This window comes from Mercenaria mercenaria, chromosome 3, assembly GCF_021730395.1.
Source record: "Mercenaria mercenaria strain notata chromosome 3, MADL_Memer_1, whole genome shotgun sequence".
In the NCBI taxonomy this organism is placed as follows: Eukaryota; Metazoa; Mollusca; class Bivalvia; order Venerida; family Veneridae; genus Mercenaria; species Mercenaria mercenaria.
In genome coordinates this window covers 29,043,642-29,067,468 of record NC_069363.1, presented here as the reverse complement: position 1 = coordinate 29,067,468, position 23,827 = coordinate 29,043,642, and the positions used below count along the sequence as shown (strand labels likewise).

At 36.2% G+C, this 23,827-nt stretch overlaps 1 protein-coding gene across 1 annotated transcript in view; it reads left to right on the top strand.

Moving 5' to 3' along the window:
- LOC123525854 (uncharacterized) overlaps positions 1 to 23,827 on the top strand; it is a 150,824-nt gene that overhangs the window by 20,567 nt on the left and 106,430 nt on the right. The window contains exons 4-13 of the mRNA XM_053538097.1: positions 678 to 772; positions 2,486 to 2,648; positions 3,207 to 3,386; positions 4,693 to 4,841; positions 6,746 to 7,064; positions 10,895 to 11,071; positions 11,673 to 11,756; positions 17,105 to 17,215; positions 18,129 to 18,263; positions 20,721 to 20,986. Of these exons, the coding sequence (XP_053394072.1) occupies positions 678 to 772; positions 2,486 to 2,648; positions 3,207 to 3,386; positions 4,693 to 4,841; positions 6,746 to 7,064; positions 10,895 to 11,071; positions 11,673 to 11,756; positions 17,105 to 17,215; positions 18,129 to 18,263; positions 20,721 to 20,986 (1,679 nt within the window). The remainder of the gene's footprint in view (positions 1 to 677; positions 773 to 2,485; positions 2,649 to 3,206; positions 3,387 to 4,692; positions 4,842 to 6,745; positions 7,065 to 10,894; positions 11,072 to 11,672; positions 11,757 to 17,104; positions 17,216 to 18,128; positions 18,264 to 20,720; positions 20,987 to 23,827) is intronic.

Below are 23,827 nucleotides of genomic sequence, written 5' to 3'. Positions count from 1 at the left end.
AAAGCCTGGGATTCACAAATAAAAGATTTGTTGATCTTGCATGGAAAACTAACATGTACTCTTTTTAAATAATGTCTGTTCAATGGTTTTTACCAGATTATACCAGTTTTACCAATGCAATATTATGCGCATTGGACAACATCGCACTCGGTCATGACATCACTATTTTCTACACGATCTTTACAACATTTTGTTAACAAGTTATCTTTCTGAAAGCTAGGTCAAGTTTAAAGAAGTACATCAGGTGAGCGCTACAAAACTTCATGGCTCTCTTAGACACACTAATCCTGGCACTTTCAATTGGATTATATCCACTGTAGTTTTATTCTCACTACTCGGGTTCAGTATTAATTGTTAACATCGGAACTAGCAATTTTGTGCAAAAAAAAGTGACACTAAAGTTCCCATTCTATAGAAGCTTATCCATGCTTTTTGGCCATCTTATAGTAATGGCTCTTAATTTATGGGGTATTTTGCTCAGCTGTTCTTGTACAGTATTGATGTACCACTTAGTACACAAGGTTTTGATTGCTGTGTCTTTGAATACATGATTGGCTGCAAATATAGAAATCTAGCATTAAAATTTGACATCATCTAGTGATGTAGTTTTAGAGCAGTGTAAATCCTGACAGTGTAAGAAAGGTTCATTTTATAAATTTATTGTACAATAATTGTAGCTTTCAGCCTGTTCACTGTCAGAGCGAAGTCAAGGAGCAGACGACACTTACACTGCTGTACATGATGCGGATCAGTTTCTGCAGGACTTGCAAAGGTTAGAAATAAATTTCATTTCTTGTACACCTCAGTTGCCATCCTGTGCTTTAGTTCTTTCTTTCATATTGGTTGTTATGTTAGTGAGTCAGTCTTGTTTCTGTTGCATCTTTTTATGCCCCCGAAGGGAGGCATATAGTTTTTGAACCGTCTGTCAGTCTGTCCGCAATTTTCGTGTCCGGTCCATATCTTTGTCATCCATGGATGGATTTTCAAATAACTTGGCATGAATGTGTACACATTAAGACGACATGTCGCGCGCAAGACCCTGGTCCGTAGCTCAAAAGTCAAGATCACACTGAGACGTTAAAGGTCATTTTTCATGATAGTGCATTCGTGCCCGGTCCATATCTTTGTCATCCATGGATGGATTTTCAAATAACTTGGCATGAATGTGTACCACAGTAAGACGACGTGTCGTGCCCAAGACCCAGGTCTGTAGCTCAAAAGTCAAGGTCACACTTAGACATTAAAGGTCATATTTCATGATAGTGCCATCGGGGCATGTGTCATCCTATGGAGACAGCTCTTGTTTACACTATAACTTCTGTGAAAAAAAAAAAATTTGCTCGAAAAATCAAATGAAATTAATGTCAAGTAGGTGATATTTATATGTTTCAGTGTAAGATCCAAATTTATTACATGTTTTTCAGGGAATTTTAAAATATCATAGTGAAATATATCTGGTATTTTCACAGTGAAAAATATCAAATATATTTTTCACTGGTAGGAAACTTATATATATAAAATGGGTAAATTTCATCAAAACTTGATGTAAGAAGAAAATTTGTTTGTTTTACATGTAAGAGCAAAGTATCTTCCACTCATGATATCATTTCTTACATTTTCACATGAGGCTATGCCATTCATGAAAATATTACATCTGGTTTTCATTTGTGAAAGATATTTCAATCTTTCTCAGAAACAAACAAATAGTATATATATCTTTCATCAAGATATCACCAACTGCAACATTACCAGGAAAGGCACAGTCACATGTGAAACTGTAAAGTCTGGTATTCACATTTGGAAAGATAGTTTGATCTTTCATGTAAACTGTAAACAAATTTTCTGTTTATTACATGGTTTTCAGTGACATTTTTAAATATCTGATGATTCCACAGTCAAAAATATAAAATATAATTTCTCTGGGTGAACAATATCAAATATACAAAATTTGGTTAACGCCATTGACAAATAGGAAATAAAAAGCAAAATTAAATGTGTTTGTTTTACTGGTACATCTAAGATAACCTTCATTTCTCTTGTTAAGACAGTAATGAAAATGTAAGATCTTTTCCCTGCAAAAAAGATAAGTGATATGTGTACATATTGAAGTCATAAAATGATGTGGTGTATGAGCGATTTTTGATTTACAATATCTTTAGAAATACTGCAGTGATATTGTCAGAAGGCAAAAGATTGATCTACCATGTCTGCCTGCATAAGGCAGATGTTTTCCCAACCCTCGGGACAGAATGGTTAAAAAAACATCACTGTCCCTTGGGCTTGGAAAAACCCTGTCTTACACAGGCAGTCATATAAAATCCTTATATGCCCAAGCTGTACAACTGCCTAAGGTAAGAATGATATGGAAAGGCTGTACAGAACAGGTAAAATCTAATAATTCCTTAGAACTGCATGTAAAGAAAAATAAATTGTCACATTTTCTTACATGAGCATTCTGCCTATTGTGTTGAGTTTTATATTTTAGATATTCAACATACTTCCAAATGAATAAAGGTGTTGTCCTTGCCGACAGTATTCTTGCTGAGAATGCAGACACTCTGCAAGTATTGAATGTAAAACGAGGAATTATATCTGCACTGCAGTTCCCTGTTTTGGAGGAAGAAGAATACAAAAACCCTGCTAACATGGTAACAGATAATAACTTTGATAAAGGAGCTTTTGGGCAGCAGTTGGAATCATAATTATGCTCATTGCGTCTGTTAGTTCAAGTTCTGCTCAAGTTTTCATAGAGGAAGACATCCAGCTTGCTAAAAGAAGGTCTGTCGTTCTACCTGGGTGCCTGTCTTTGCCTGAAATAATGTCTAAGTGGGCATATAAGGTCTTTTTCTGCTGTATTAAATATGAGCAAAACTTTGCTTGAACTGACTTAAGACCCAGCAAACACAAAACTCAAACTCTGTCAAAAAGTTTGGTCTTTATGTTGAAAGGTTCTGATAACATAACAGATGTGATTGCTATTCCAAAATCTTAAACCGCTTGCTGACAGTTTTTGTCATTAGCTTATCATGAGTATTTGAAAAATTATTTCGATTTTAGCTCCGGGGTTGGCATGGGCATTTTTTGTAGTTTTTTATGGAGTCCAATGTCTTCTTCATTACTTAAACTATTTAATTGAAACTTGCTCTACTTGATAGGAATTCGAAATGTCCATTGTGCTGTCATGAGACAGGTCTTGTTTTTTGCAGACTGACATTTTTGGAAGATGTTTAGTAGAATATGATGTTTCCGATGACACACACATAACGTCAATGCGGAACCTTCGATATTGTGATCTGCCAAATATATACACAAAACAAATTAATGTGATACCAGGTCCGTCTGTTGGGCAGATGGTTGGTGGTGTGATAGAGGAACCTATTACAGAGGTATTCAGTTTTTGTATTAAAAAAAGACAACAGGTAGGTCATTGCAAATCTGGACATTCAGGTATCTTCATTTAAAGTTACTCATTTGCAGATGTAGGTAAAACTTTCTTAGCTTTATATACCCACAGTCTGAAGTAAAATGTGTTTCTCGATGCACAAGATATTATAACAAAAGAAATGAAAATTGGTAAAATCTAGTTAAATCTGTCCTGAATGTTAATTTTGTTCATGCTTCAAAAACATACAAGAGGTGTTCAACAAACTCACAGTAGGAATATTAGTGTCTGTAACTTGTCAAAGTTCATAGAATGATCAACTGCGGTTTTAGGATGACCCATATTCTTTTTTGGGGGTCTAAAGGTATGAAGTCAATGTCATAGTAGCACAATATTATTAAGGTTGAAAGCCGTTTTCTGTCACTTGAATCCATATCTGTCAGACTTCTGAGGATAGTTGCCTGTGGTGAGTTGATAACAGTTACGTTTTTGAGGTCACTAGGACAAAGGCCAAGGTCATTTGAGACTGAAAATTACATATCCAGGTATCTTTGACAGACCATCTGGGGGTATATATGTTTGATAATTAGTTTGTGTTGTCTTTTTGCTTGACTGTTTAAAAAACTATCAGTGTTTTTGTCAGTTTCGGCAACTGTATTACAAAAGTTTTGCATGTAAGCAGCTTTCTCAAACTCTACTTAATTGCTTATTTTTGAACTTTTCACATTCCTTTGACATTATAATATGATTCACAGGACAAACAATACTTTATTCAAATTATGCCCATTTTCAACTTAGAAATGTTTGTGAAAGTTCTGCATCATAAGATGACCTTTCCCAGCAAGTGACACAACTTTGTTAAAATCATGCCCCATTTTAACATAGAAATTTTGTAAAGTTTTGAATTAAGCAGGTTTCTTTAAATGTCATTAAGTTTCATAACTCTGCCTTTCATTTTGTCAAATTGTGCCCCATTTTGATACATGTAAAAATTTTGTAAAAGTTTTGCATGTCAGTGAATGATATTTTGACCTTATACTGACGCAATTGAAAAAATGTTAATATGTACACACAGTTAAGATACTTTTACTTTTGAAGAACTTGTTCTTATTCCGAAATTTTGTTAATGCCTTGCAAATGATGGCACACTTACTTAAAATATCAGAAAGAAACATTTATGCAAAAAAATAATGGCTCTTTTCAGTGGGAACAATTGAAATAAACATTCCCATGGAAGGTCCAAAATTACCCCCACATGATGAATAAGCAGTACGTAAATTCATACTATATATAATTATGTATAATTGCAGATGATATATCCATTTGAAATGACTGCATCCTGCTTACATACCTTGAACAGTGATCAAACACTCGGTGATGTAGACTGTTTACAGAAGCAGTACTATAAACCTCTTGCCTACCAAGGTGATTACCTGGTTACAGCCATGACAAATATCAGGTAAAACTCTTAATTTACTATAGCGTAATGTACCTGGTGACAGCCATGACAAATATCAGGTAAAACTCTTAATTTACCATAGCGTAATGTACCTGATGACAGCCATGACAAATATCAGGTAAAACTCTTAATTTACCATACCGTAATGTACCTGGTGACAGCCATGTCAAATATCAGATAAAACTCTTAATTTATCATACCGTAATGTACCTGGTGACAGCCATGTCAAATATCAGGTAAAACTCTTAATTTACCATACTGTAATGTACCTGGTGACAGCCATGTCAAATATCAGGTAAAACTCTTAATTTACCATACCGTAATGTACCTGGTGACAGCCATGTCAAATATCAGATAAAACTCTTAATTTATCATACCGTAATGTACTTGGTGACAGCCATGTCAAATATCAGGTAAAACTCTTAATTTATCATACAGTAATGATTTATTGATACCCGGTGACAGCCATGTCAGATATCAGATAAAACTCTTAATTTACCATACCGTAATGTACCTGGTTACAGTCATGACAAATGTCAGGTAAAACTCTTAATTTACCATACCGTAATGTACCTGGTGACAGCCATGTCAAATATCAAGTAAAACTCTTTATTTACCATACCGTATGTACCTGGTGACAGCCATGTCAAATATCAGGTAAAACTCTTAATTTACCATACAGTAATGATTTATTGATACCAGGTGACAGTCATGTCAAATATCAGATAAAACTCTTAATTTACCATACTGTAATGTACCTGGTGACAGCCATGTCAAATATCAGGTAAAACTCTTAATTTACCATACCGTAATGTACCTGGTGACAGCCATGTCAAATATCAAGTAAAACTCTTTATTTACCATACCGTATGTACCTGGTGACAGCCATGTCAAATATCAGATAAAACTCTTAATTTATCATACCGTAATGTACCTGGTGACAGCCATGTCAAATATCAGGTAAAACTCTTAATTTACCATACCGTAATGTACCTGGTGACAGCCATGTCAAATATCAAGTAAAACTCTTTATTTACCATACCGTATGTACCTGGTGACAGCCATGTCAAATATCAGGTAAAACTCTTAATTTACCATACAGTAATGATTTATTGATACCCGGTGACAGTCATGTCAAATATCAGATAAAACTCTTAATTTACCATACCGTAATATTACATGGTTACAGCCATGACAGATATCAGGTAAAACTCTTAATTTACCATACCGTAATGTACCTGGTGACAGCCTTGTCAAATATCAGGTAAAACCCTTAATTTACCATACCGTAATGTACCTGATGACAGCCATGTCAAATATCAGATAAAACTCTTAATATACCATACCATAATGTACCTGGTGACAGCCATGTCAAATATCAGGTAAAACTCTTAATTTACCATGCAGTAATGATTTATTGATACCCGGTGACAGCCATGTCAAATATCGGGTCAAACTCTTAATTTACTATACTGTAAGATTTATTGTTACCTGGCGACAGCCATGTCAAATATCAGGTTAAACTCTCTACCATACCATAATGATTTAGTGGTTACTTAAATCCATGAAAAATATCAGATAGAATGTTTACTACACTTGTATGCTTTCTTGGTTATTTACTTACAACCATGGCATATATCAGGTAAAATATTAACAGTACCAAGATGATTTCTATGTTGACCCTTCAAGTTACAAAAAAACATTTCTTGTTTACTTACAGTCATGACAATTATAAATTGGTATAAGTTTGAACACCCAAATTCTTCTTTACTTTTATGTATATTGGTAACCAGCATGATAATTTTGAGGTAGAACATATATTGTTTATTTTGATTTTTTTTAAATATTTTTTAAAATATGTACCATATTTCAGACATTATTTGTCAGTATATTTTTGCTTGTAGCCAGAAATTAGAACTAAAGAATGCAGTGAAGAAGAAAACACCAAAACCAGATTTGTCTTTAGTTGGAAGGTCTGTTATTGACATAAAATTTGATTTTGGAGTGGATTTTAATCGGGAATCAATGCTCGAGGAGATTCGTGACAGTCTGACAGTACTTACACAGCAATTTGAGAAGTCTGGTGACAGTTATGGGTATGAGTCAGTTCCAGGCATGTTTGGAGATCTCGTGCAGTTATTCAGATCTGCCACACAAGACACACTTGAGGATCTAATGATTGAAGTGTTTGATTGTGATGAGGACAGTGAAGATCCAACAAAGGTAATAATTGACATCGACTCATATGGAAAGGGTTTTATTGTTACAATAACCAGACACTACCAACCACAATGATGCCCACACAAACTATTATTTAAGCTAGGAAATCTTGTGTCAGATACTCTGTTGGAACAATGTAGCAACTTTATGTATGGTCTTAAAAGGTACAAAATTTTCTGGACAAAATTAAAACATATCGAATCACAGAAAAAGAGTACTGATAGAAAAAAAAATCCCCTCATGCTTAGTTCTTACAGCTGGGGGGAGGTTAGTAGGTTAAAGGTAAAGGTCACAGTGATCTTGAGACTGAAAATGATTTCTTATCAGTAGCTGAAGATCACATTGGCCTACAGTTGTCAAATTTTGTAGGGTGATTTCCTGTGGTCAGTAGATGACTCCTGTTAATTGAGATCAATAGATCAAATATCATGACCACAGAAATCTAGAGACTAAAAATGGTTTCCAGTCAGTACCTGCAGAATGTGTTCGCTTTAGACAGATAAACTAAGTAGGATGATTTACTTCAGTCTGTAGATGACTCCTAATGTTTGGAGGTCAGTAGGTCAAAGGTCAAGGTCACAGTGACCCTAAGGAGGTAGGTTACCTTGTTACAAGGGTAAATTCAAATAAGTTGAATCGCAGCATCTTTTTGTACTTCGTGTAATATAAAGTTTTAACTGCTAAAATCTCAGTTTCGTTTGTCTCTGTCCCTTCAAATTCAATTTTTATCCAGGTTTGAAGAACATGACCCTCCAAAGGTATTTCATATTGAAAGAAGAAGGAAAATATGGACATTTAACACTTTTCAGTGTATTTTAGTTTCATTGATATCCGTAGAAGTCAGCATAATCTATAATTTTACTAGTATGTGCGTTAGCTTTCTAATAAAAGCTTAAAATGTATATGTCGCGGGGCTCGTGTTTCCATGGTAACGCATTTTCTGCCATTTTTAAACAACTGTGTATAAAATAGGGGTTTTCGACGGCTTCAGTGCCATTCTGTTAATGACCAACATGGAATATTTGGGTAATATTATTAGCAAAATACCAAGCACTATACATGGTACCGTATTTTTCTTAAAGTTTAAAGTAACCATGGCAACAGAGATGTTTAAAATGGCTTATATCTTGCTTTTTGTCGTAATTTCTTATAAAATAATATTGAATAAGAATATCTTTCTAGTTGATGTAGCCTTAAAACACATTATTTCTAACGTAAGTTATATTTTCGTGTTATCTGCATTTATTCAAACAAATTTCTAAGCTTAGAATACTTACAGCAGTACCCTTCGTCTGGCAGTTTTCATGGAAAAATCGTTCAGCATGCTACTATTATTCTCATGGATATTGTTGAAATGAAAATAAAAAGCCGAAGCTGTGTTTCTTAAATAGACTAGTGTCAACGCTTTTGAATTTTACATTTAGATACATAGGTCACGGGCTTCGTTTCCATGGTAACATCAATTCTATTCCAGAAACCACAATTTTCTACTGAAATTTGAACAATTTTAGATCTCAGCTTTAGTATATAAGTAACAAATTATCAACGGAACCTGAAAAATAGGTATTACAAATCAAACTGCTAGATTTTTTATTTGAAAGTGGCCGTAACAAGTAACCTCTCACCCAACTATATTCCAAATAACATTGGTTACCATAATCCATTTTCTTACATTTCGCATAACATTTCAGTATAACTACATAAAAGAAGCAAAATATTGATTATTATTCAGAGCAAAAGACTCAATAAAAATATTTCAGCAAGTAATGGTTATTTAAAAATAGTTTGAATAAAGAAAATGCACAGAATTACATACTTTCAAGATAAAAGCTATTAATTTTGCGCGGTAACTGACACGTAACGTCATGACGTCAATGACGTCATTTTAAGGCAACATTGTTTTGAAGCGTTTCTGCGGCAATTTATTCATTATTTCTGCAATATTAAACCATAACGCGTCAGATCGAAGACGGGTCTATGATTTGTTTTCAGAAGAATGAATATACAAACACATTTAGTTTGTCATAAACGTCGTCGTAAATCGTCACGTTAGCTTCCGGTTGGACATGCGCACATACAAATATGAAGGTAACCTACCTCCTTAAGACTAAAAATGATTACTAATCAATACCTGGCGAACACTTTGGCCTACAGTTGACAATTTTATAGGGTGATTTCCTGTGGTCAGTAGATGATCCCTATTGTTTTAGGAAGCAGAAGGGCAAAGGTCAAGGTCATAACATACAAAATTAAATACCCAGTTGCCCCCAAGCAGCCATCATGGGGGTCATTTATGTTTCACAACAGCTCTTGTTTCCATACTATAAAAGCATCAATATATGTTAATTTCCTGTTACAGCATAAAATATGTTGGTGCCCTTTGCCCTAACTGATTCAGGCACCAGCAAGTGCCTCTGGAATTTTTCAGATGTTATAACATGAAAAGACCATGTGTTATGCCTACATTTTCAGCAGTTGTGCCTAGTTATAAATTATGAAGAGGACAGAATTTAATTATAGGCAATATAGGTTGATTTTCTGTGATCAGAATATGACTTCTGTTTTAAAATGATATGTTTGTTATGGGTCAAGGTCACAATGACCTGAAGACTGAAAACGATTTTTGATTAATACATTGAGAATGCCAGGACCCACTTCTGTCAAACTTCATAGGATAATTTAGTGTTGTTAGTGGGTAACACTCCTTATTATTTTAGGGCCAATATGTCACAAGACAAGGTCACAGTCACCTTAATGCTGCAATTACTTAGGTTTGTGCTAGTTGCAGCTGTCAAACTTATTGGGCCTTTGGCTGTGTTCAGTAATCTGTGGCTGCCAATATTTACATGATCATTGGAAAGATCACAGTGACCTTCAGAGACTGTAAGCAAAAGATGCAGTAAATGTTCATGAAATGATTTCTTGTGGTCAAAAAATGATTCTTATAGCTGCTTGGGCTAGTAAATCAAGTTCACTATAAGCTATGACTGAATATTATATACCCAGTTACTTTCAATAGGCTAATATAATTATAAGTGGCATTTGTGTTTAGGAATGTATATGATAAAACACTTACACATATTTAGCACAATAATTCAAAGAATATGTAGAGCTGTTGAACTCGCCCATTTGTCGGCATTTGCATTTGTGTCTGCGTCTGCGTTGACGTGCTGATTTGATTAAGTTTTTTTTATTACCTCTCATGAACAGACTCAGTCAATAGAGTCTGCTATTATTCTTTTTTGGTTGCATTCTATGCTTCCAAGGGATCGTTTTATAGATTTTATTAACTATCACAACAGCAATCTTTAAATGCCATGTGGCGGCTTTAAAAAGTCTCCCTGTGCTTGGATTCAGTGTTGCTATATTTTCTGGTCCTTTGGGATCATGGAGTCCATTCAATAGATGTGTAATAGAGTTCCGCTTAAGCCGGTGCTAGGGGGCATGAGAGGTGTTGCACATTTTATTACCTCTCATGAACAGACTCGAGTCTGCTATTATTCTGTTTTGGTTGCACTCTATGCTTCCAAGGGATCTTTTGACAGATTTTATTATTTGTATGTAAGCTGATATCTCAGTTACCACTTGTGGTAATAAATTGAAACTCCACACACTTATTTACTGTGATGAACTTACTTATTGCACAGAACTCTGTTTTGCATTTTTACAAAATTATACCCCTTTTTGACTTTTATATTCATTCAATTGACAAGGCTGTTGAATAGTAGAGCATTGGTGTCCTCCAACAACTTGTGTCAGTATTGTAGCACATGGACTTTTCTAGAGTGTTCCTTGGTGCAAGCCATTATTAATGATTGCATTACTATTTTTAGGTTACAGCTCAGGTATTTTTCCTAGATGGTTTGGAGTCATGTGGAACAGAGTCCTGTATAAAAGTCTTCCTTCACTGTATGCTACATGATCACACAACTACGGTACAGACAGCAGCATTCTTACAAGGTCTTAAAGACATCCCACATGCTTCAGAAGACATACTAGAAAAACTACATGTGAGTTAAGATTATATTTTTAACTTCTTTTAAGCTTCATTTACGCATAAAAAAAAATGTTCAGTATTAACATTTGCTCACAGTTTAGATATAAAACACGTATCTTGCATAGAGAAATAACCATTCACGTTAAAACTTCCTAAAGCAGGTAGTTATAGAATTTATCAGGAATGGTGATTAAAAACTTATTTAAATAAATTTCTGTAATAAAAGGGGACATTTGGCCAAATATTTGTACAAAATAACTTATTTCTAAACATTCAGTTACACATAATGTAATGATGATTTAAAGGCGTGTGCTAGAGTCTCTGTATATGAGATGGGCGAAATTTTTCCCAATAATAGAATTTCTTCAAACTTTGGATATTGAAGGACAATCATCTAAGAAACAAAGATGTGCAATAAAAGTAATAGGTCACCAGTATTGAAAAAGAGTTATATGCCCTTGAAAATGGAATTTTTGTTTCGTAGATGATTGTCCTTCAAAGTTTGAAGAAATTCTGTTATTGGGAAAAATTTTGCCCATCTTATATACAGAGACTCTAGCGTATGCCTTTGAAGACAAGAATAAAAGCCAATCTAAGATTTTCAATATTTTCAGGAATATTGTCAGAGCAGTGAGGAGACAATATGCTGGTTGACTCTGGGAACTATCCTTAGTAGGTCAGGCCCAGAGGAGTATAAGGTATGATTGCAGTAAATTCTTCATCACTCAGTGAACTATCTTTAGTAGGTCAGGCCCAGAGGAGTTAAAGGTATGACTGAAATAACTTCTTCATCACTCTGGGAACTATCTTGAGTAGGTGAGGCCCTAAGGAGTATAAGGTATGACTGCAATAAATTCATGATCTCTCTGGGAACTATCCTTAGTAGGTCAGGCCCAGAGGAGTTTAAGGTATGGCTGCAATAACTTCTTCATCACTCTGGGAACTATCCTTAGTAGGTCAGGCCCAGAGGAGTATAAGGTATGACTGAAGTAACTTCATCACTCTAAGAACTATCTTTAGTAGGTCAGGACTAGAGGAGTATAAGATATGACTGAAATGACTTCCTCATCACTCTGGGAACTATCTTTAGTAGGTCAGGCCTAGAGGAGTAAAAGGTATGACTGAAATGACTTCCTCATCACTCTGGGAACTATCTTTAGTAGGTCAGGCCTAGAGGAGTAAAAGGTATGACTGAAATGACTTCCTCATCACTCTGGGAACTATCTTTAGTAGGTCAGGCCTAGAGGAGTATATGGTATGACTGAAATAAATTCTTCATCACTGGGAACTATCCTTAGTAGGTCAGGCCCAGAGGAGTATAAGGTATGACTGAAATAACTTCATCATCACTCTGGGAACTATCTTTAGTAGGTCAGGCCTAGAGGAGTATAAGGTATGACTGAAATGACTTCCTCATCACTCTGGGAACTATCTTTAGTAGGTCAGGCCTAGAGGAGTAAAAGGTATGACTGAAATGACTTCCTCATCACTCTGGGAACTATCTTTAGTAGGTCAGGCCTAGAGGAGTAAAAGGTATGACTGAAATGACTTCCTCATCACTCTGGGAACTATCTTTAGTAGGTCAGGCCTAGAGGAGTAAAAGGTATGACTGAAATGACTTCCTCATCACTCTGGGAACTATCTTTAGTAGGATAGGCCTAGAGGAGTAAAAGGTATGACTGAAATAGACTTCTCTCATACTCTGGGAACTATCTTTAGTAGGTAGGCCTAGAGGAGTATAAGGTATGACTGAAATGACTTCTCATCACTCTGGGAACTATTTTAGTAGTCAGGCCTAGAGGAGTATAAGGTATGACTGCAATGACTTCCTCATCACTCTGGGAACTATTGTTAGTAGGTCAGGCCTAGAGGAGTATAAGGTATGACTGAAATGACTTCCTCATCACTCTGGGAACTATCTTTAGTAGGTCAGGCCTAGAGGAGTATAAGGTATGACTGAAATGACTTCCTCATCACTCTGGGAACTATCTTTAGTAGGTTAGGCCTAGAGGAGTATAAGGTATGACTGAATAGACTTCCTCATCACTCTGGGAATATCTTAGTAGGTTAGGCCTAGAGGAGTATAAGATATGACTGAATATGATTCTCATCACTCTGGGAACTATCTTTGTAGGTTAGGCCTAGAGGAGTATAAGGTATGACTGAAATGACTTCCTTTCACTCTGGGAACTATCGTTTAGTAGGTCAGGCCTAGAGGAGTATAAGGTATGACTGCAATAACTTCCTCATCACTCTGGGAAATATCCTTAGTAGGTCAGGCCTAGAGGAGTATAAGGTATGACTGAAATGATCTTCTATCACTCTGGGAACTATCTTTAGTAGGTCAGGCCTAGAGGAGTATAAGGTATGACTGAAATGACTTCCTTATCACTCTGGGAACTATCTTTAGTAGGTCAGGCCCAGAGGAGTATAAGGTATGACTGAAATGACTTCCTCATCACTCTGGGAACTATCTTTAGTAGGTCAGGCCCAGAGGAGTATAAGGTATGACTGAAATGACTTCCTCATCACTCTGGGAACTATCTTTAGTAGGTCAGGCCCAGAGGAGTAAAAGGTATGACTGAAATGACTTCCTTATCACTCTGGGAACTATCTTTAGTAGGTCAGGCCCAGAGGAGTATAAGGTATGACTGCAATAAATTCTTCATCACTCTGGGAACTATCGTTAGTAGGTCAGGCCCAGAGGAGTATAAGGTATGACTGCAATAACTTCTTCATCACTCTGGGAACTATCGTTAGTAGGTCAGTCCAAGAGGAGTATAAGGTATGACTGCAATAAATTCTTCATCACTCTGGGAACTATCTTTAGTAGGTCAGGCCTAGAGGAGTATAAGGTATGACTGAAATGACTTCCTCATCACTCTGGGAACTATCCTTAGTAGGTCAGGCCCAGAGGAGTTTAAGGTATGACTGAAATGACTTCCTCATCTCTCTGGGAACTATCTTTAGTAGGTCAGGCCTAGAGGAGTATAAGGTATGACTGAAATGACTTCCTCATCACTCTGGGAACTATCTTTAGTAGGTCAGGCCTAGAGGAGTATAAGGTATGACTGAAATGACTTCCTCATCACTCTGGGAACTATCTTTAGTAGGTCAGGCCTGGAGGAGTATAAGGTATGACTGAAATGACTTCCTCATCACTCTGGGAACTATTTAGTAGTTGCCTAGAGGAGAGTTATAAGGGTATGACTGAAATTGCTTCCTTTTCACTCTGGGAACTATCTTTGTAGTCAGGCTAGAGGAATAAGGTATGACTTGAAAATGACTTCCTCATCAACTCCAGGAATACTTCGTTTTAGTAGGTCAGCCTAGAGGAGTATAAGGTTGACTGAAAGACCTTCATCATCACTCATGGGAAACTATTTTTTAGTGGTCAGGCTAGAGGGTATAGTATACAAAATTGACTTCCTCATACTCTGGACTATTTTAGTAGAGTCAGGCTTTGGGGTTTAAGGTATGACATAATCTAGTCACAGCACTTGGAACTTATCTTAATAGTCAGCTAGAGGTATAAGTATCGACGAAATGACTTACTCATCACGGTGGAACTATTCTTGTAGGTCAAAGCCTGTGAGTATTAAAGGGATACGGAAATGACTTCCTTGATCACTCTGGGAACTATCTTTATAGGTCAGGACAGAGGTAGACAAAGGATGACTGAAATGATTCTCTATCCATCTGGGATCTATCTTAGAGGTCAGCCTAGGAGTAGTAAGGTTAAGTGAAAGACTTTCCACTTGACTAGGAACTATCTTTGTAGTCAGCCAGGGTAGTAAAAAAGGTATGACTAAATGACTTCTTATCACTCTGGAACTACTTATCGTAGCAAGCACAGTGGAAGTATAGGTATGATCCCAATAAATTCTTCATCACCTTGGGAAATACTAATTCGTTAGTAGGTAGGCCTGAGGTGTATAAGGTATTCTGCAATAACTCTTCATACTCTGGGAACTATCTTGTAGGGAGTCAAGAAAGTATAAGTATGATGCAATAAATATTCTCATCATTGGAACTATCTTTTGTAGGTAAGGCATAGAGTATAATTGTTGATTGAAATGACTTCTATACTCTGGGAACTATCCTTAGTATTACATGGCCAGAGGAGTAAGGTATGAATGAAATAACCTTACTCATTCTTGGAACTATCTTATAGGTCAGACTAGGCAGTATAATAGTATGACTGAAATGATTCTCATCACTCTGGGCTATCTTTAGTAGGGCAGGCCTGAGGAGTATAAGGTATGAGAAATGCCATTTCATCATCTTGGGATATTCTTAGTAGGTTGACTTGAGGAGTAAAAGGTATGCTGAATGATTTTATCACTCTGGGAAACTTTTCTATTAGTAGGTCATGCTTAGAGGAGTCAAGGTATGACTGAAATGGCTTCCTCATACTCTGGAAATATCGTTAGTAGGTCAGGCTTATGAGTTTAGGTTTGACTGAAATGAATTCCTCATCAATCTTTTGGGAATATCTTTAATAGGTCATGTAGTCAGAAGAGTATAATTGGTATGAAGCTGAAATGACTTCCTATCACTCTGGGAACTATCTTTAGTAGGTCAGGCCTAGAGGAGTAAAAGGTATGACTGAAATGACTTCCTTATCACTCTGGGAACTATCGTTAGTAGGTCAGGCCCAGAGGAGTATAAGGTATGACTGCAATAACTTCTTCATCACTCTGGGAAATATCCTTAGTAGGTCAGGCCCAGAGGAGTATAAGATATGACTGCAATAAATTCTTCATCACTCTGGGAACTATCTTTAGTAGGTCAGGCCCAGAGGAGTATAAGGTATGACTGAAATAACTTCTTCATCACTCTGGGAACTATCTTTAGTAGGTCAGGCCCAGAGGAGTATAAGGTATGACTGAAATAACTTCTTCATCACTCTGGGAACTATCTTTAGTAGGTCAGGCCCAGAGGAGTATAAGGTATGACTGAAATAACTTCTTCATCACTCTGGGAACTATTGTTAGTAGGTCAGGCCTAGAGGAGTATAAGGTATGACTGAAATAACTTCTTCGTCACTCTGGGAACTATCTTTAGTAGGTCAAGCCCAGAGGAGTATAGGGTATGACTGCAATAACTTCTTCATCACTCCAGGAACTATTTAAGTATGATTGCTTCATAGGGTATAGAGTCTAGGTTTAAGTTTTGGGTTGATCTGAAATTTGCTATGTTTATCAGTGGTGATAGGGTGACTGTTTAGAGCTAGAAAATGGTTTCACTTGACAGAAGTTCCCTCTACATCTCATCAAGCTTCCCACAAATAGTCTTCTGTTTTTAATCAAGGATGAGCCTTAACTCCGGAGATTATTGCCCTTTAAAAATCCTTTCACTTCTTGGACAGTCCCATGTAAAGGCTGAAACCAATTCAAATTTAAGGGGACAGCTTATACAGGGTACTGAAAAGAAAACTATTTGACTGGTAGCTGTAATCATTTCTATTTTTTTGAACAGTTTGGGTGTTTTTTGTCACATTAACATAATTTATTCACAGGCACTTGAAGCTCTGTCAATAAATATATGCATTATCATATCCCACCCACCTAATATACTTCAAGAGATCATATATTTCATTGATAGAGCTTCAAACACCTGTGATTTAGGTAACAAGGCAACTTTCCATGCCAGGTGACTCTTTGAACAATATTTCATAAATAGACAGGTAACTTGGTAGAGCAACCAACCATCTGCAAGCAGGCTTGATATCTTTCTCATATGAAAGAATTCTATATCCTGAGCAAAGTTCAAACCCCCAATTGTGATGGTCAAGTGATTTAAAGTCAGAATCATTTACCACTGTGACATATGATGCCAGCATGCATATTTTTGTAATTGAACAGGCTTGTAAAAACAAGCAAACAAAATTTGACAAAATGAAGAAGCATCAGATCGTTTTAACCCATTAATAAATACAAACAAACTAGTGGAAACACTTCTCCTAGTTAATCCATTATAAATTCAAGTTCATACAGCCATTTTACACCATTCACAATGTTTCAAATGTTTTTATATATTTCAGGAAGGCACTGTATTGTATCAAGTGCTCAGTTCAGCACATAATACTGTCGAAAATAACTGTAACAGTGATACACTTGTCAGTACGGAAAGAAAACTAAATACAATGGTCAAGGTAACATGATACATTTTAATATTTTCTGCAATAAATAGATGATAATTTTTTTTTTTGAAAATTCATCTTTATATATTGATGCATGCAATATCTGAGATCAATTTTAACACTCGGTGAAGGAGGAAAGGAGGAAGGATGTAGCATTTATACTGCTTATCAATTCTTTAATCTGTCCTAGTCAGTATCTTAGGCATTGTTGTGAATATGTCAATAAAACTTGGCAGTAATGTTAACTTCTATACAGAATGAGGTCTTGCTACTTTCAGTCTGAATGCCTGAGGAAGATGAGAGTTTTGGCCAAAAGTACATGGCCAGTGTTTGATCTATTAGGATATTTTGCTGCAAACCACATAGGTCTATTTTGGCTAATAACTTCAGTTAGGAATGGGATATTGTGATCAGACTGGGTACATAATGTAGCTTTCTATTAGACAGAGGTATTTGTTATGGTCACTGGGGTCAAGGTTAAAGTACCTGTCAAATGGTTTCTGCTCAGTAACTTCAGTTAAGATTATGGTATATAGGTAGCTTGCATGGGTTGCTTTTATGCCTTGGTCTAGGTCAGCGTTACTAAATATAGAAAAAAATTAGTTTTCTCTTATAATCCTAAATCTTTTTGGTGATTTTATTATAAATTGGGTCTCTTTGATGTTATTTTTGATAACAGAAATGCTTTTAAAATTAGGTTAATTAAAGATAGGTTTGAAAGTTTCATTTACTCTTCACAAAAGAATTGTATACCTTACATTGAAAATGCATTCAGTCTCTTCAGGCAATGTACATATCAATTTCCGTGTACATTATAGATTTGTCAAAATAATTAAAATAAAAAAAATGTACTTTTATAGATAAATTTTGACAGTTCACGAATGCTACAACATTCTTTGATGGTTCAAATTTAAATCAATTTCAGACTTCAAGAAATATTGCAAATTATATTCTTCGTACAGAGAAACTAGGTAAATTATTTCAAGGAAATCAACAGTTGTTGAAGACATGTCTACAGAATCGTGTCATTCCAACATCTGTCAAGATCAGTCTTTTACAGGTATTGTGTTGTTACATTTTAGTGATTTTGTACCATTAAATGTTTCCTAACCAATTAGAATAAATTAACTCTTACCCTGCTAATTTTCTAAAACGGACTGGTCCATCATTATACCCCCACAAAACGAAGTTTCGGGGGGGTATATAGGAGTGAGCTTGGCAGTCGGTCGGTTTGTCGGTCCGTCCATCCGTTGGTTTTTGTGGTTTCCGGATGATAACTCATGAAAGGCTTGACTGATTTGAATAATTTTTGGTACACAGATGTAACATCAGAAAATACAGGTCAAGTTCGAATTTGGGGTCAATAGGTCAAAGGTCAAGTTCACAGTGACCCTGAACAGTTAAACGGTTTCCGGATGATAACTTGAGAACACTTGGGCCTATGATCATATATTTTGGTACACAGGTGTAACATCATGAAATACAGGTCAAGTTCGACTTTGGGGTTTGTAGGTCAAAGGTCAAGGTCACAGTGACTCAGAACAGTTAAATGGTTTCCGGATGATAACTTGAGAACACTTGGGCCTAGGATCATAATTTTTGGTACACGGATGTAACATCATGAAATACAGGTCAGGTTTGACTTTGAGGTCTGTAGGTCAAAGGTCAAAGTCACAGTGACTCAGAACAGTTAAACGGTTTCCAGATGATAACTTGAGAACAGATCTTAAATTTTTGTACACAGGTGTAACATGATTAAATACAGGTCATGTTCGACTTTGAGGTTAGTAGGTCAAAGGTCAAGGTCACAGTAACACGAAACAGTTAAACGGTTTCCAGATGATAACTTGAGAACGTTTGGGCCTAGGATCATGAAAATTGATAGCGAGGTTGGTTATGACCAGATGATGACCCCTAATGATTTTCAGGTCACAGGTCAAGGTCACAGTGACCCGGAACACTTAAACGGTTTTCTGACAACAACTTCACAATGCTTGGGACTAGGATCACGAAATTTAATAGGGAGGTTGGTCATGACCAGCAGATGACCCATAATTATTTTGGGTTCCAAAGGTCAAAGGTCATTTAAACCTTTTCTGGACAATAACTTGAGAACACTAGGGCCGAGGATCATGAAACTTTATAGGGAGGTTGATCATGACCAGCAGATGACCTCTATTGATTTTGTGGTCAGTAGGTCAAAGGTCAAGCAAGTTCAGCTTTGACATTGGCTTAGTTCTGTGACAAGGCCATATTGTGGGGGTATAATTCGTCACTCCTGTGACAACTCTAGTTCAATTTGGACAATACCATTTATTATTCAAAGGGGTGTTTACTGAAAATTTACTGGCTGAATAGTGAACAGTGCAGACCATGATAAGACTGCACAGACGTGCAGGCTGATCTTAGTCTGCACTGGTCGCAAAGGCAGAATCACTTGCTGCCAGGAGGCTAATTAATAGAATTTCAGACTTGCCTGAATTGTTCCATGTTAGGTCTGAAACTGTTCTCGTTTGTTAATTGCTCACTTGGTATAGCATCTGTATTATAAGTCTTTCTTACAACAGTTACCTTAGGAAGTCTGAACTTTATATTAACGTGCATTTATTAGCTTGACTATTCCAAGAATAGTCTAGCTATTCTACTTACCCTGGCGTTGGCGTCACACCTTGGTTAAAGTTTTGCATGCAAGTACGTATGGCTATCATTTAAAGGCATATAGCTTTGAAACTTATTTTTTCTTTTACTAGGTCAGTTACAACCTCACTGGGTCAAGTTCCATAACTCTGACATGAATTTGGCCTTTTGGACTTAGAAAATCCTGGTTGAGGTTTTACATGCAAGTTACTATCTCCAAAACAAATTCAGATATTGAATTGAAATTTCACATGTGTCTTTGGGGTTATAAAAGTCCTTTAACTCTGACATGCATTGTGGCCAAATTATGCCCCCTTTTAGACTTAGAAAGTCTTTGTTAAAATTGTGCATGCAAGTACATATAGCTATTGCTTTAAGGCATATAGCTTTGAAACTTATTTTTTCTTTTCCTAGGTCAATTACCAACCTCACTAGGTCAAGACACGTAACTCTGACATGTATTTTGGCCAAATTATGCCACCTTTTGGAAAATCCTGGGTAATGTTTTGCGTGCAAGTACATATAGCTATTACTTAAAGGCATATAGCTTTGAGACTTATTTTTTCTTTTTCTAGGTCAAAGTTCAACCTCACTGGCTCAAGTCCCATAACTCTGACTTGTATTTTTATCAAATTATGCCCTCTTTTGGACTCAGAAAATCCAGGTTAAGGTTTTGCATGCAAGTTACTATCTCCAAAACTAATGCAGATTCTGACTGAAACTCTACAGACATTTTAACATTTAGGGTAATATACCTGCTTCTGGGAAAACAATTTAAATAGTGGAGCATTGGCTGTCTTACAGACAGCTCTTGTTTCAACAGCAGCTTCTTGTTGTTTGGTACATTCAAAATGTTAGCAATTACTGCTTCTCCTTCCAGAATGCTGAGGATCGTTTTGCAGAAATGAAGTACAGAGACATTCCAGCAGTCATGGTTGATGATTTGTTTTCAATTCTGAAAGAGGATACAACTGATTCAACTGTAAAAGCATTTACATTTTCACTTTTGATGAAAACTACAAATACGGTAACTATCAGAAAAGTTGTGGACTTTATGCTGCAGAGCGACAACACAGATCAGATGAAGTCCTACATGACATATGCTGTTAGAAATTTATTTGAGAATGATGCTCCGGATATGAAAGAGTACGTATTTGTTGCCCAAAAATTTTTAAAACTGAACTTGTTTGACATTAGTTCAGTATGAAATAAAGTTTTCTCATTTGTTCAACAACAGTAGTGTTTTTGTTCCTTGGGAACAGCTTGTCTTAACTTTACCAATTTATACTAAGGCACCATGTTGTTAATTTCTCAAGTTTTTTATTCTGTCTTTGTTTGGCCTTTTTAAGACATTAAGAATCTTTAAAATTTAAAAAATTTAGAAATTCACATTTTTTATGAATGTTTAAATCAGAACAAAAAGTCTGCAAGGTAAGTCTATTAAGTTTGAGGGTCTTTTTAATGTCTGCAAGCACTAAAAGCTAGGTGGTTTTGGTTGAGCTCACTATGTCTTACATTATGGCTGTAGTTGTTAGCTGGGAAGGTACTGTACAAGACTATATGTCAGCATGCCACGAAATTGATCACATGACAACAAAAATATTTTCTTTGATGATTTAGCAGCACAATTGATCACAGGACAACAGAAATTGTTTCTGTAATGATTTGACAGCTGAGTTGATCGCAGGACAACAGAAATAGTCTCTGTGATGATTTGACAGCACAGTTGATCGCAGGACAACAGAAATTGTCTCTGTGATGATTTGACAGCCGAGTTGATCGCAGGACAACAGAAATAGTCTCTGTAGTGATTTTACAGCACAAGTGATCACAGGACAAAAGAAATAGTCTCTGTGATGATTTGACAACACGGTTAATCACAGGACAAAATAAGTAGTCTCTGTGATGATTTGACAACACGGTTAATCACAGGACAAAATAAACAGTATATGTGATGATTTGACAACACGGTTAATCACAGGACAAAATAAATAGTCTCTGTGATGATTTGACAACACGGTTAATCACAGGACAAAATAAGTAGTCTCTGTGATGATTTGACAACACGGTTAATCACAGGACAAAATAAACAGTATATGTGATGATTTGACAACACGGTTAATCACAGGACAAAATAAATAGTATCAGTGATGATTTGACAACACAGTTAATCACAGGACACAGAAGTAGTCTCTGTGATGTTTTGACAGCAAAGTTGATCACAGGATAATGGAAATTATCTACAATCGTCTTTGTGAAAGTTGGTTCAGGAAAACAGAAATAGTTCTTGTGTTGATTTGAATGCAAAGAATCAAAGTTGTCTCTGTGCTGATATCACAGCAAAGTTGTTTGCAGGAAAATGTAAGTAGTTTCTATTATTATTTGACACTAAAGGTTGATCACATGACAATGGAAATAGTTTCTGAGATTATTTGACACCAAAGTTGATCACAGGACAAAGCAAATAGTTTCTGCAATTATTTGACACCAAAGTTGATCACAGGCAATGGAAATAGTTTCTGCATTTATTTGACACCATAGTTGATCACAGGCAATGGAAATAGTTTCTGCAATTATTTGACACCAAAGTTGATCACAGGCAGTGGAAATAGTTTCTGCAATTATTTGACACCAAAGTTGATCACAAGGCTGTTGAAATAGTTTCTGCATTTATTTGGCAGCAAAGGTGATCACAAGGCTGTTGAAATAGTTTCTGCATTTATTTGACAGCAAAGTTGATCACAGGACAGTGGAAATAGTTTCTGCATTTATTTGACAGCAAAGTTGATCACAGGACAGTGGAAATAGTCCCTGTGACAGAAATAGTCTGTGTGATGATTTGACAGGACAAAGGAAGTAGTCCCTCTGATGACCTGACAATGGAGTTGATCACAGGACAATTGAAAAAGTCTCTGATCATTTAACAATAGGCATTAGAAGTAATATACCCTTCACCTCTGATTGATGTGGAAAAGTTTCATTTACTGTGAAAGGATAATATTTGAGCCATGCCATGAGAAAACCAACATAGTGCATTTTGTGACCAGCATGGATCCAGACCAGCCTGCGCATTCGCTCAGTCTGGTCAGGATCCATGCTGTTCACTAACTGTTTCTCTAATTACAACAGGCTTTGAAAGCGAACAGCATGGATCCTGACCAGACTGCGCGAATGTGCAGGCTGGTCTGGATCTATGCTGGTTGCAAACGCACTATGTTGGTTTTCTCATGGTGTGGCTCATTTATATTCAAGGGTGACTTATTTTTGTGGATTTCCTGGTTCATCATAGTTAAGTTCCCATTTATTTAATGAAATCCCCAAATTTATATGCCCATAAAATTGCTGGTTTGGCCAAAACTGTGAAGTGATTTTGCAGTACTTGTTCAGGTTGTTGTATATAGGCCTATAATGAATTTAGGAGAACTGGTCACCATTATATAACTGAACAGTGCCCACACCATTACAAAATTTGAAAACTGGAATATTGTATGCACGTTGTTACATAACTGGAATACTGTCCACAACCATTACATAACTAGAATACCTCAGTACCATTACATAACTGGAATACTTCCAAAACTTTGGAAAACCTTGAATACACCATTACATAACTGGTTGCACAAAAAGTGCCAAACTACCTTATCATGACTGAGTACCTTGAAAAGTGACCATAACAACTGTTACATAACTAGAATACCTAGGTACCATTACATAACTGGAATACTTTCAAAACATTGGAAAAACTGGCATACACCATTACATCATTGGAATACTTCAGTACTGTTATATAACTGAATACTGTCAACATTGTTACATAGCTTGAATACTGTCCACATTGTTACATAACTGGAATACTGTCCACATTATTTCATAACTGGAATACTCTACGTATTCTTACATAACTGGGATACTGTCCACATTTTAACATAACTGGGATACTGTCCACATTGTTACATAACAGGAATTTTTTCAAAACATTGAAAAAAT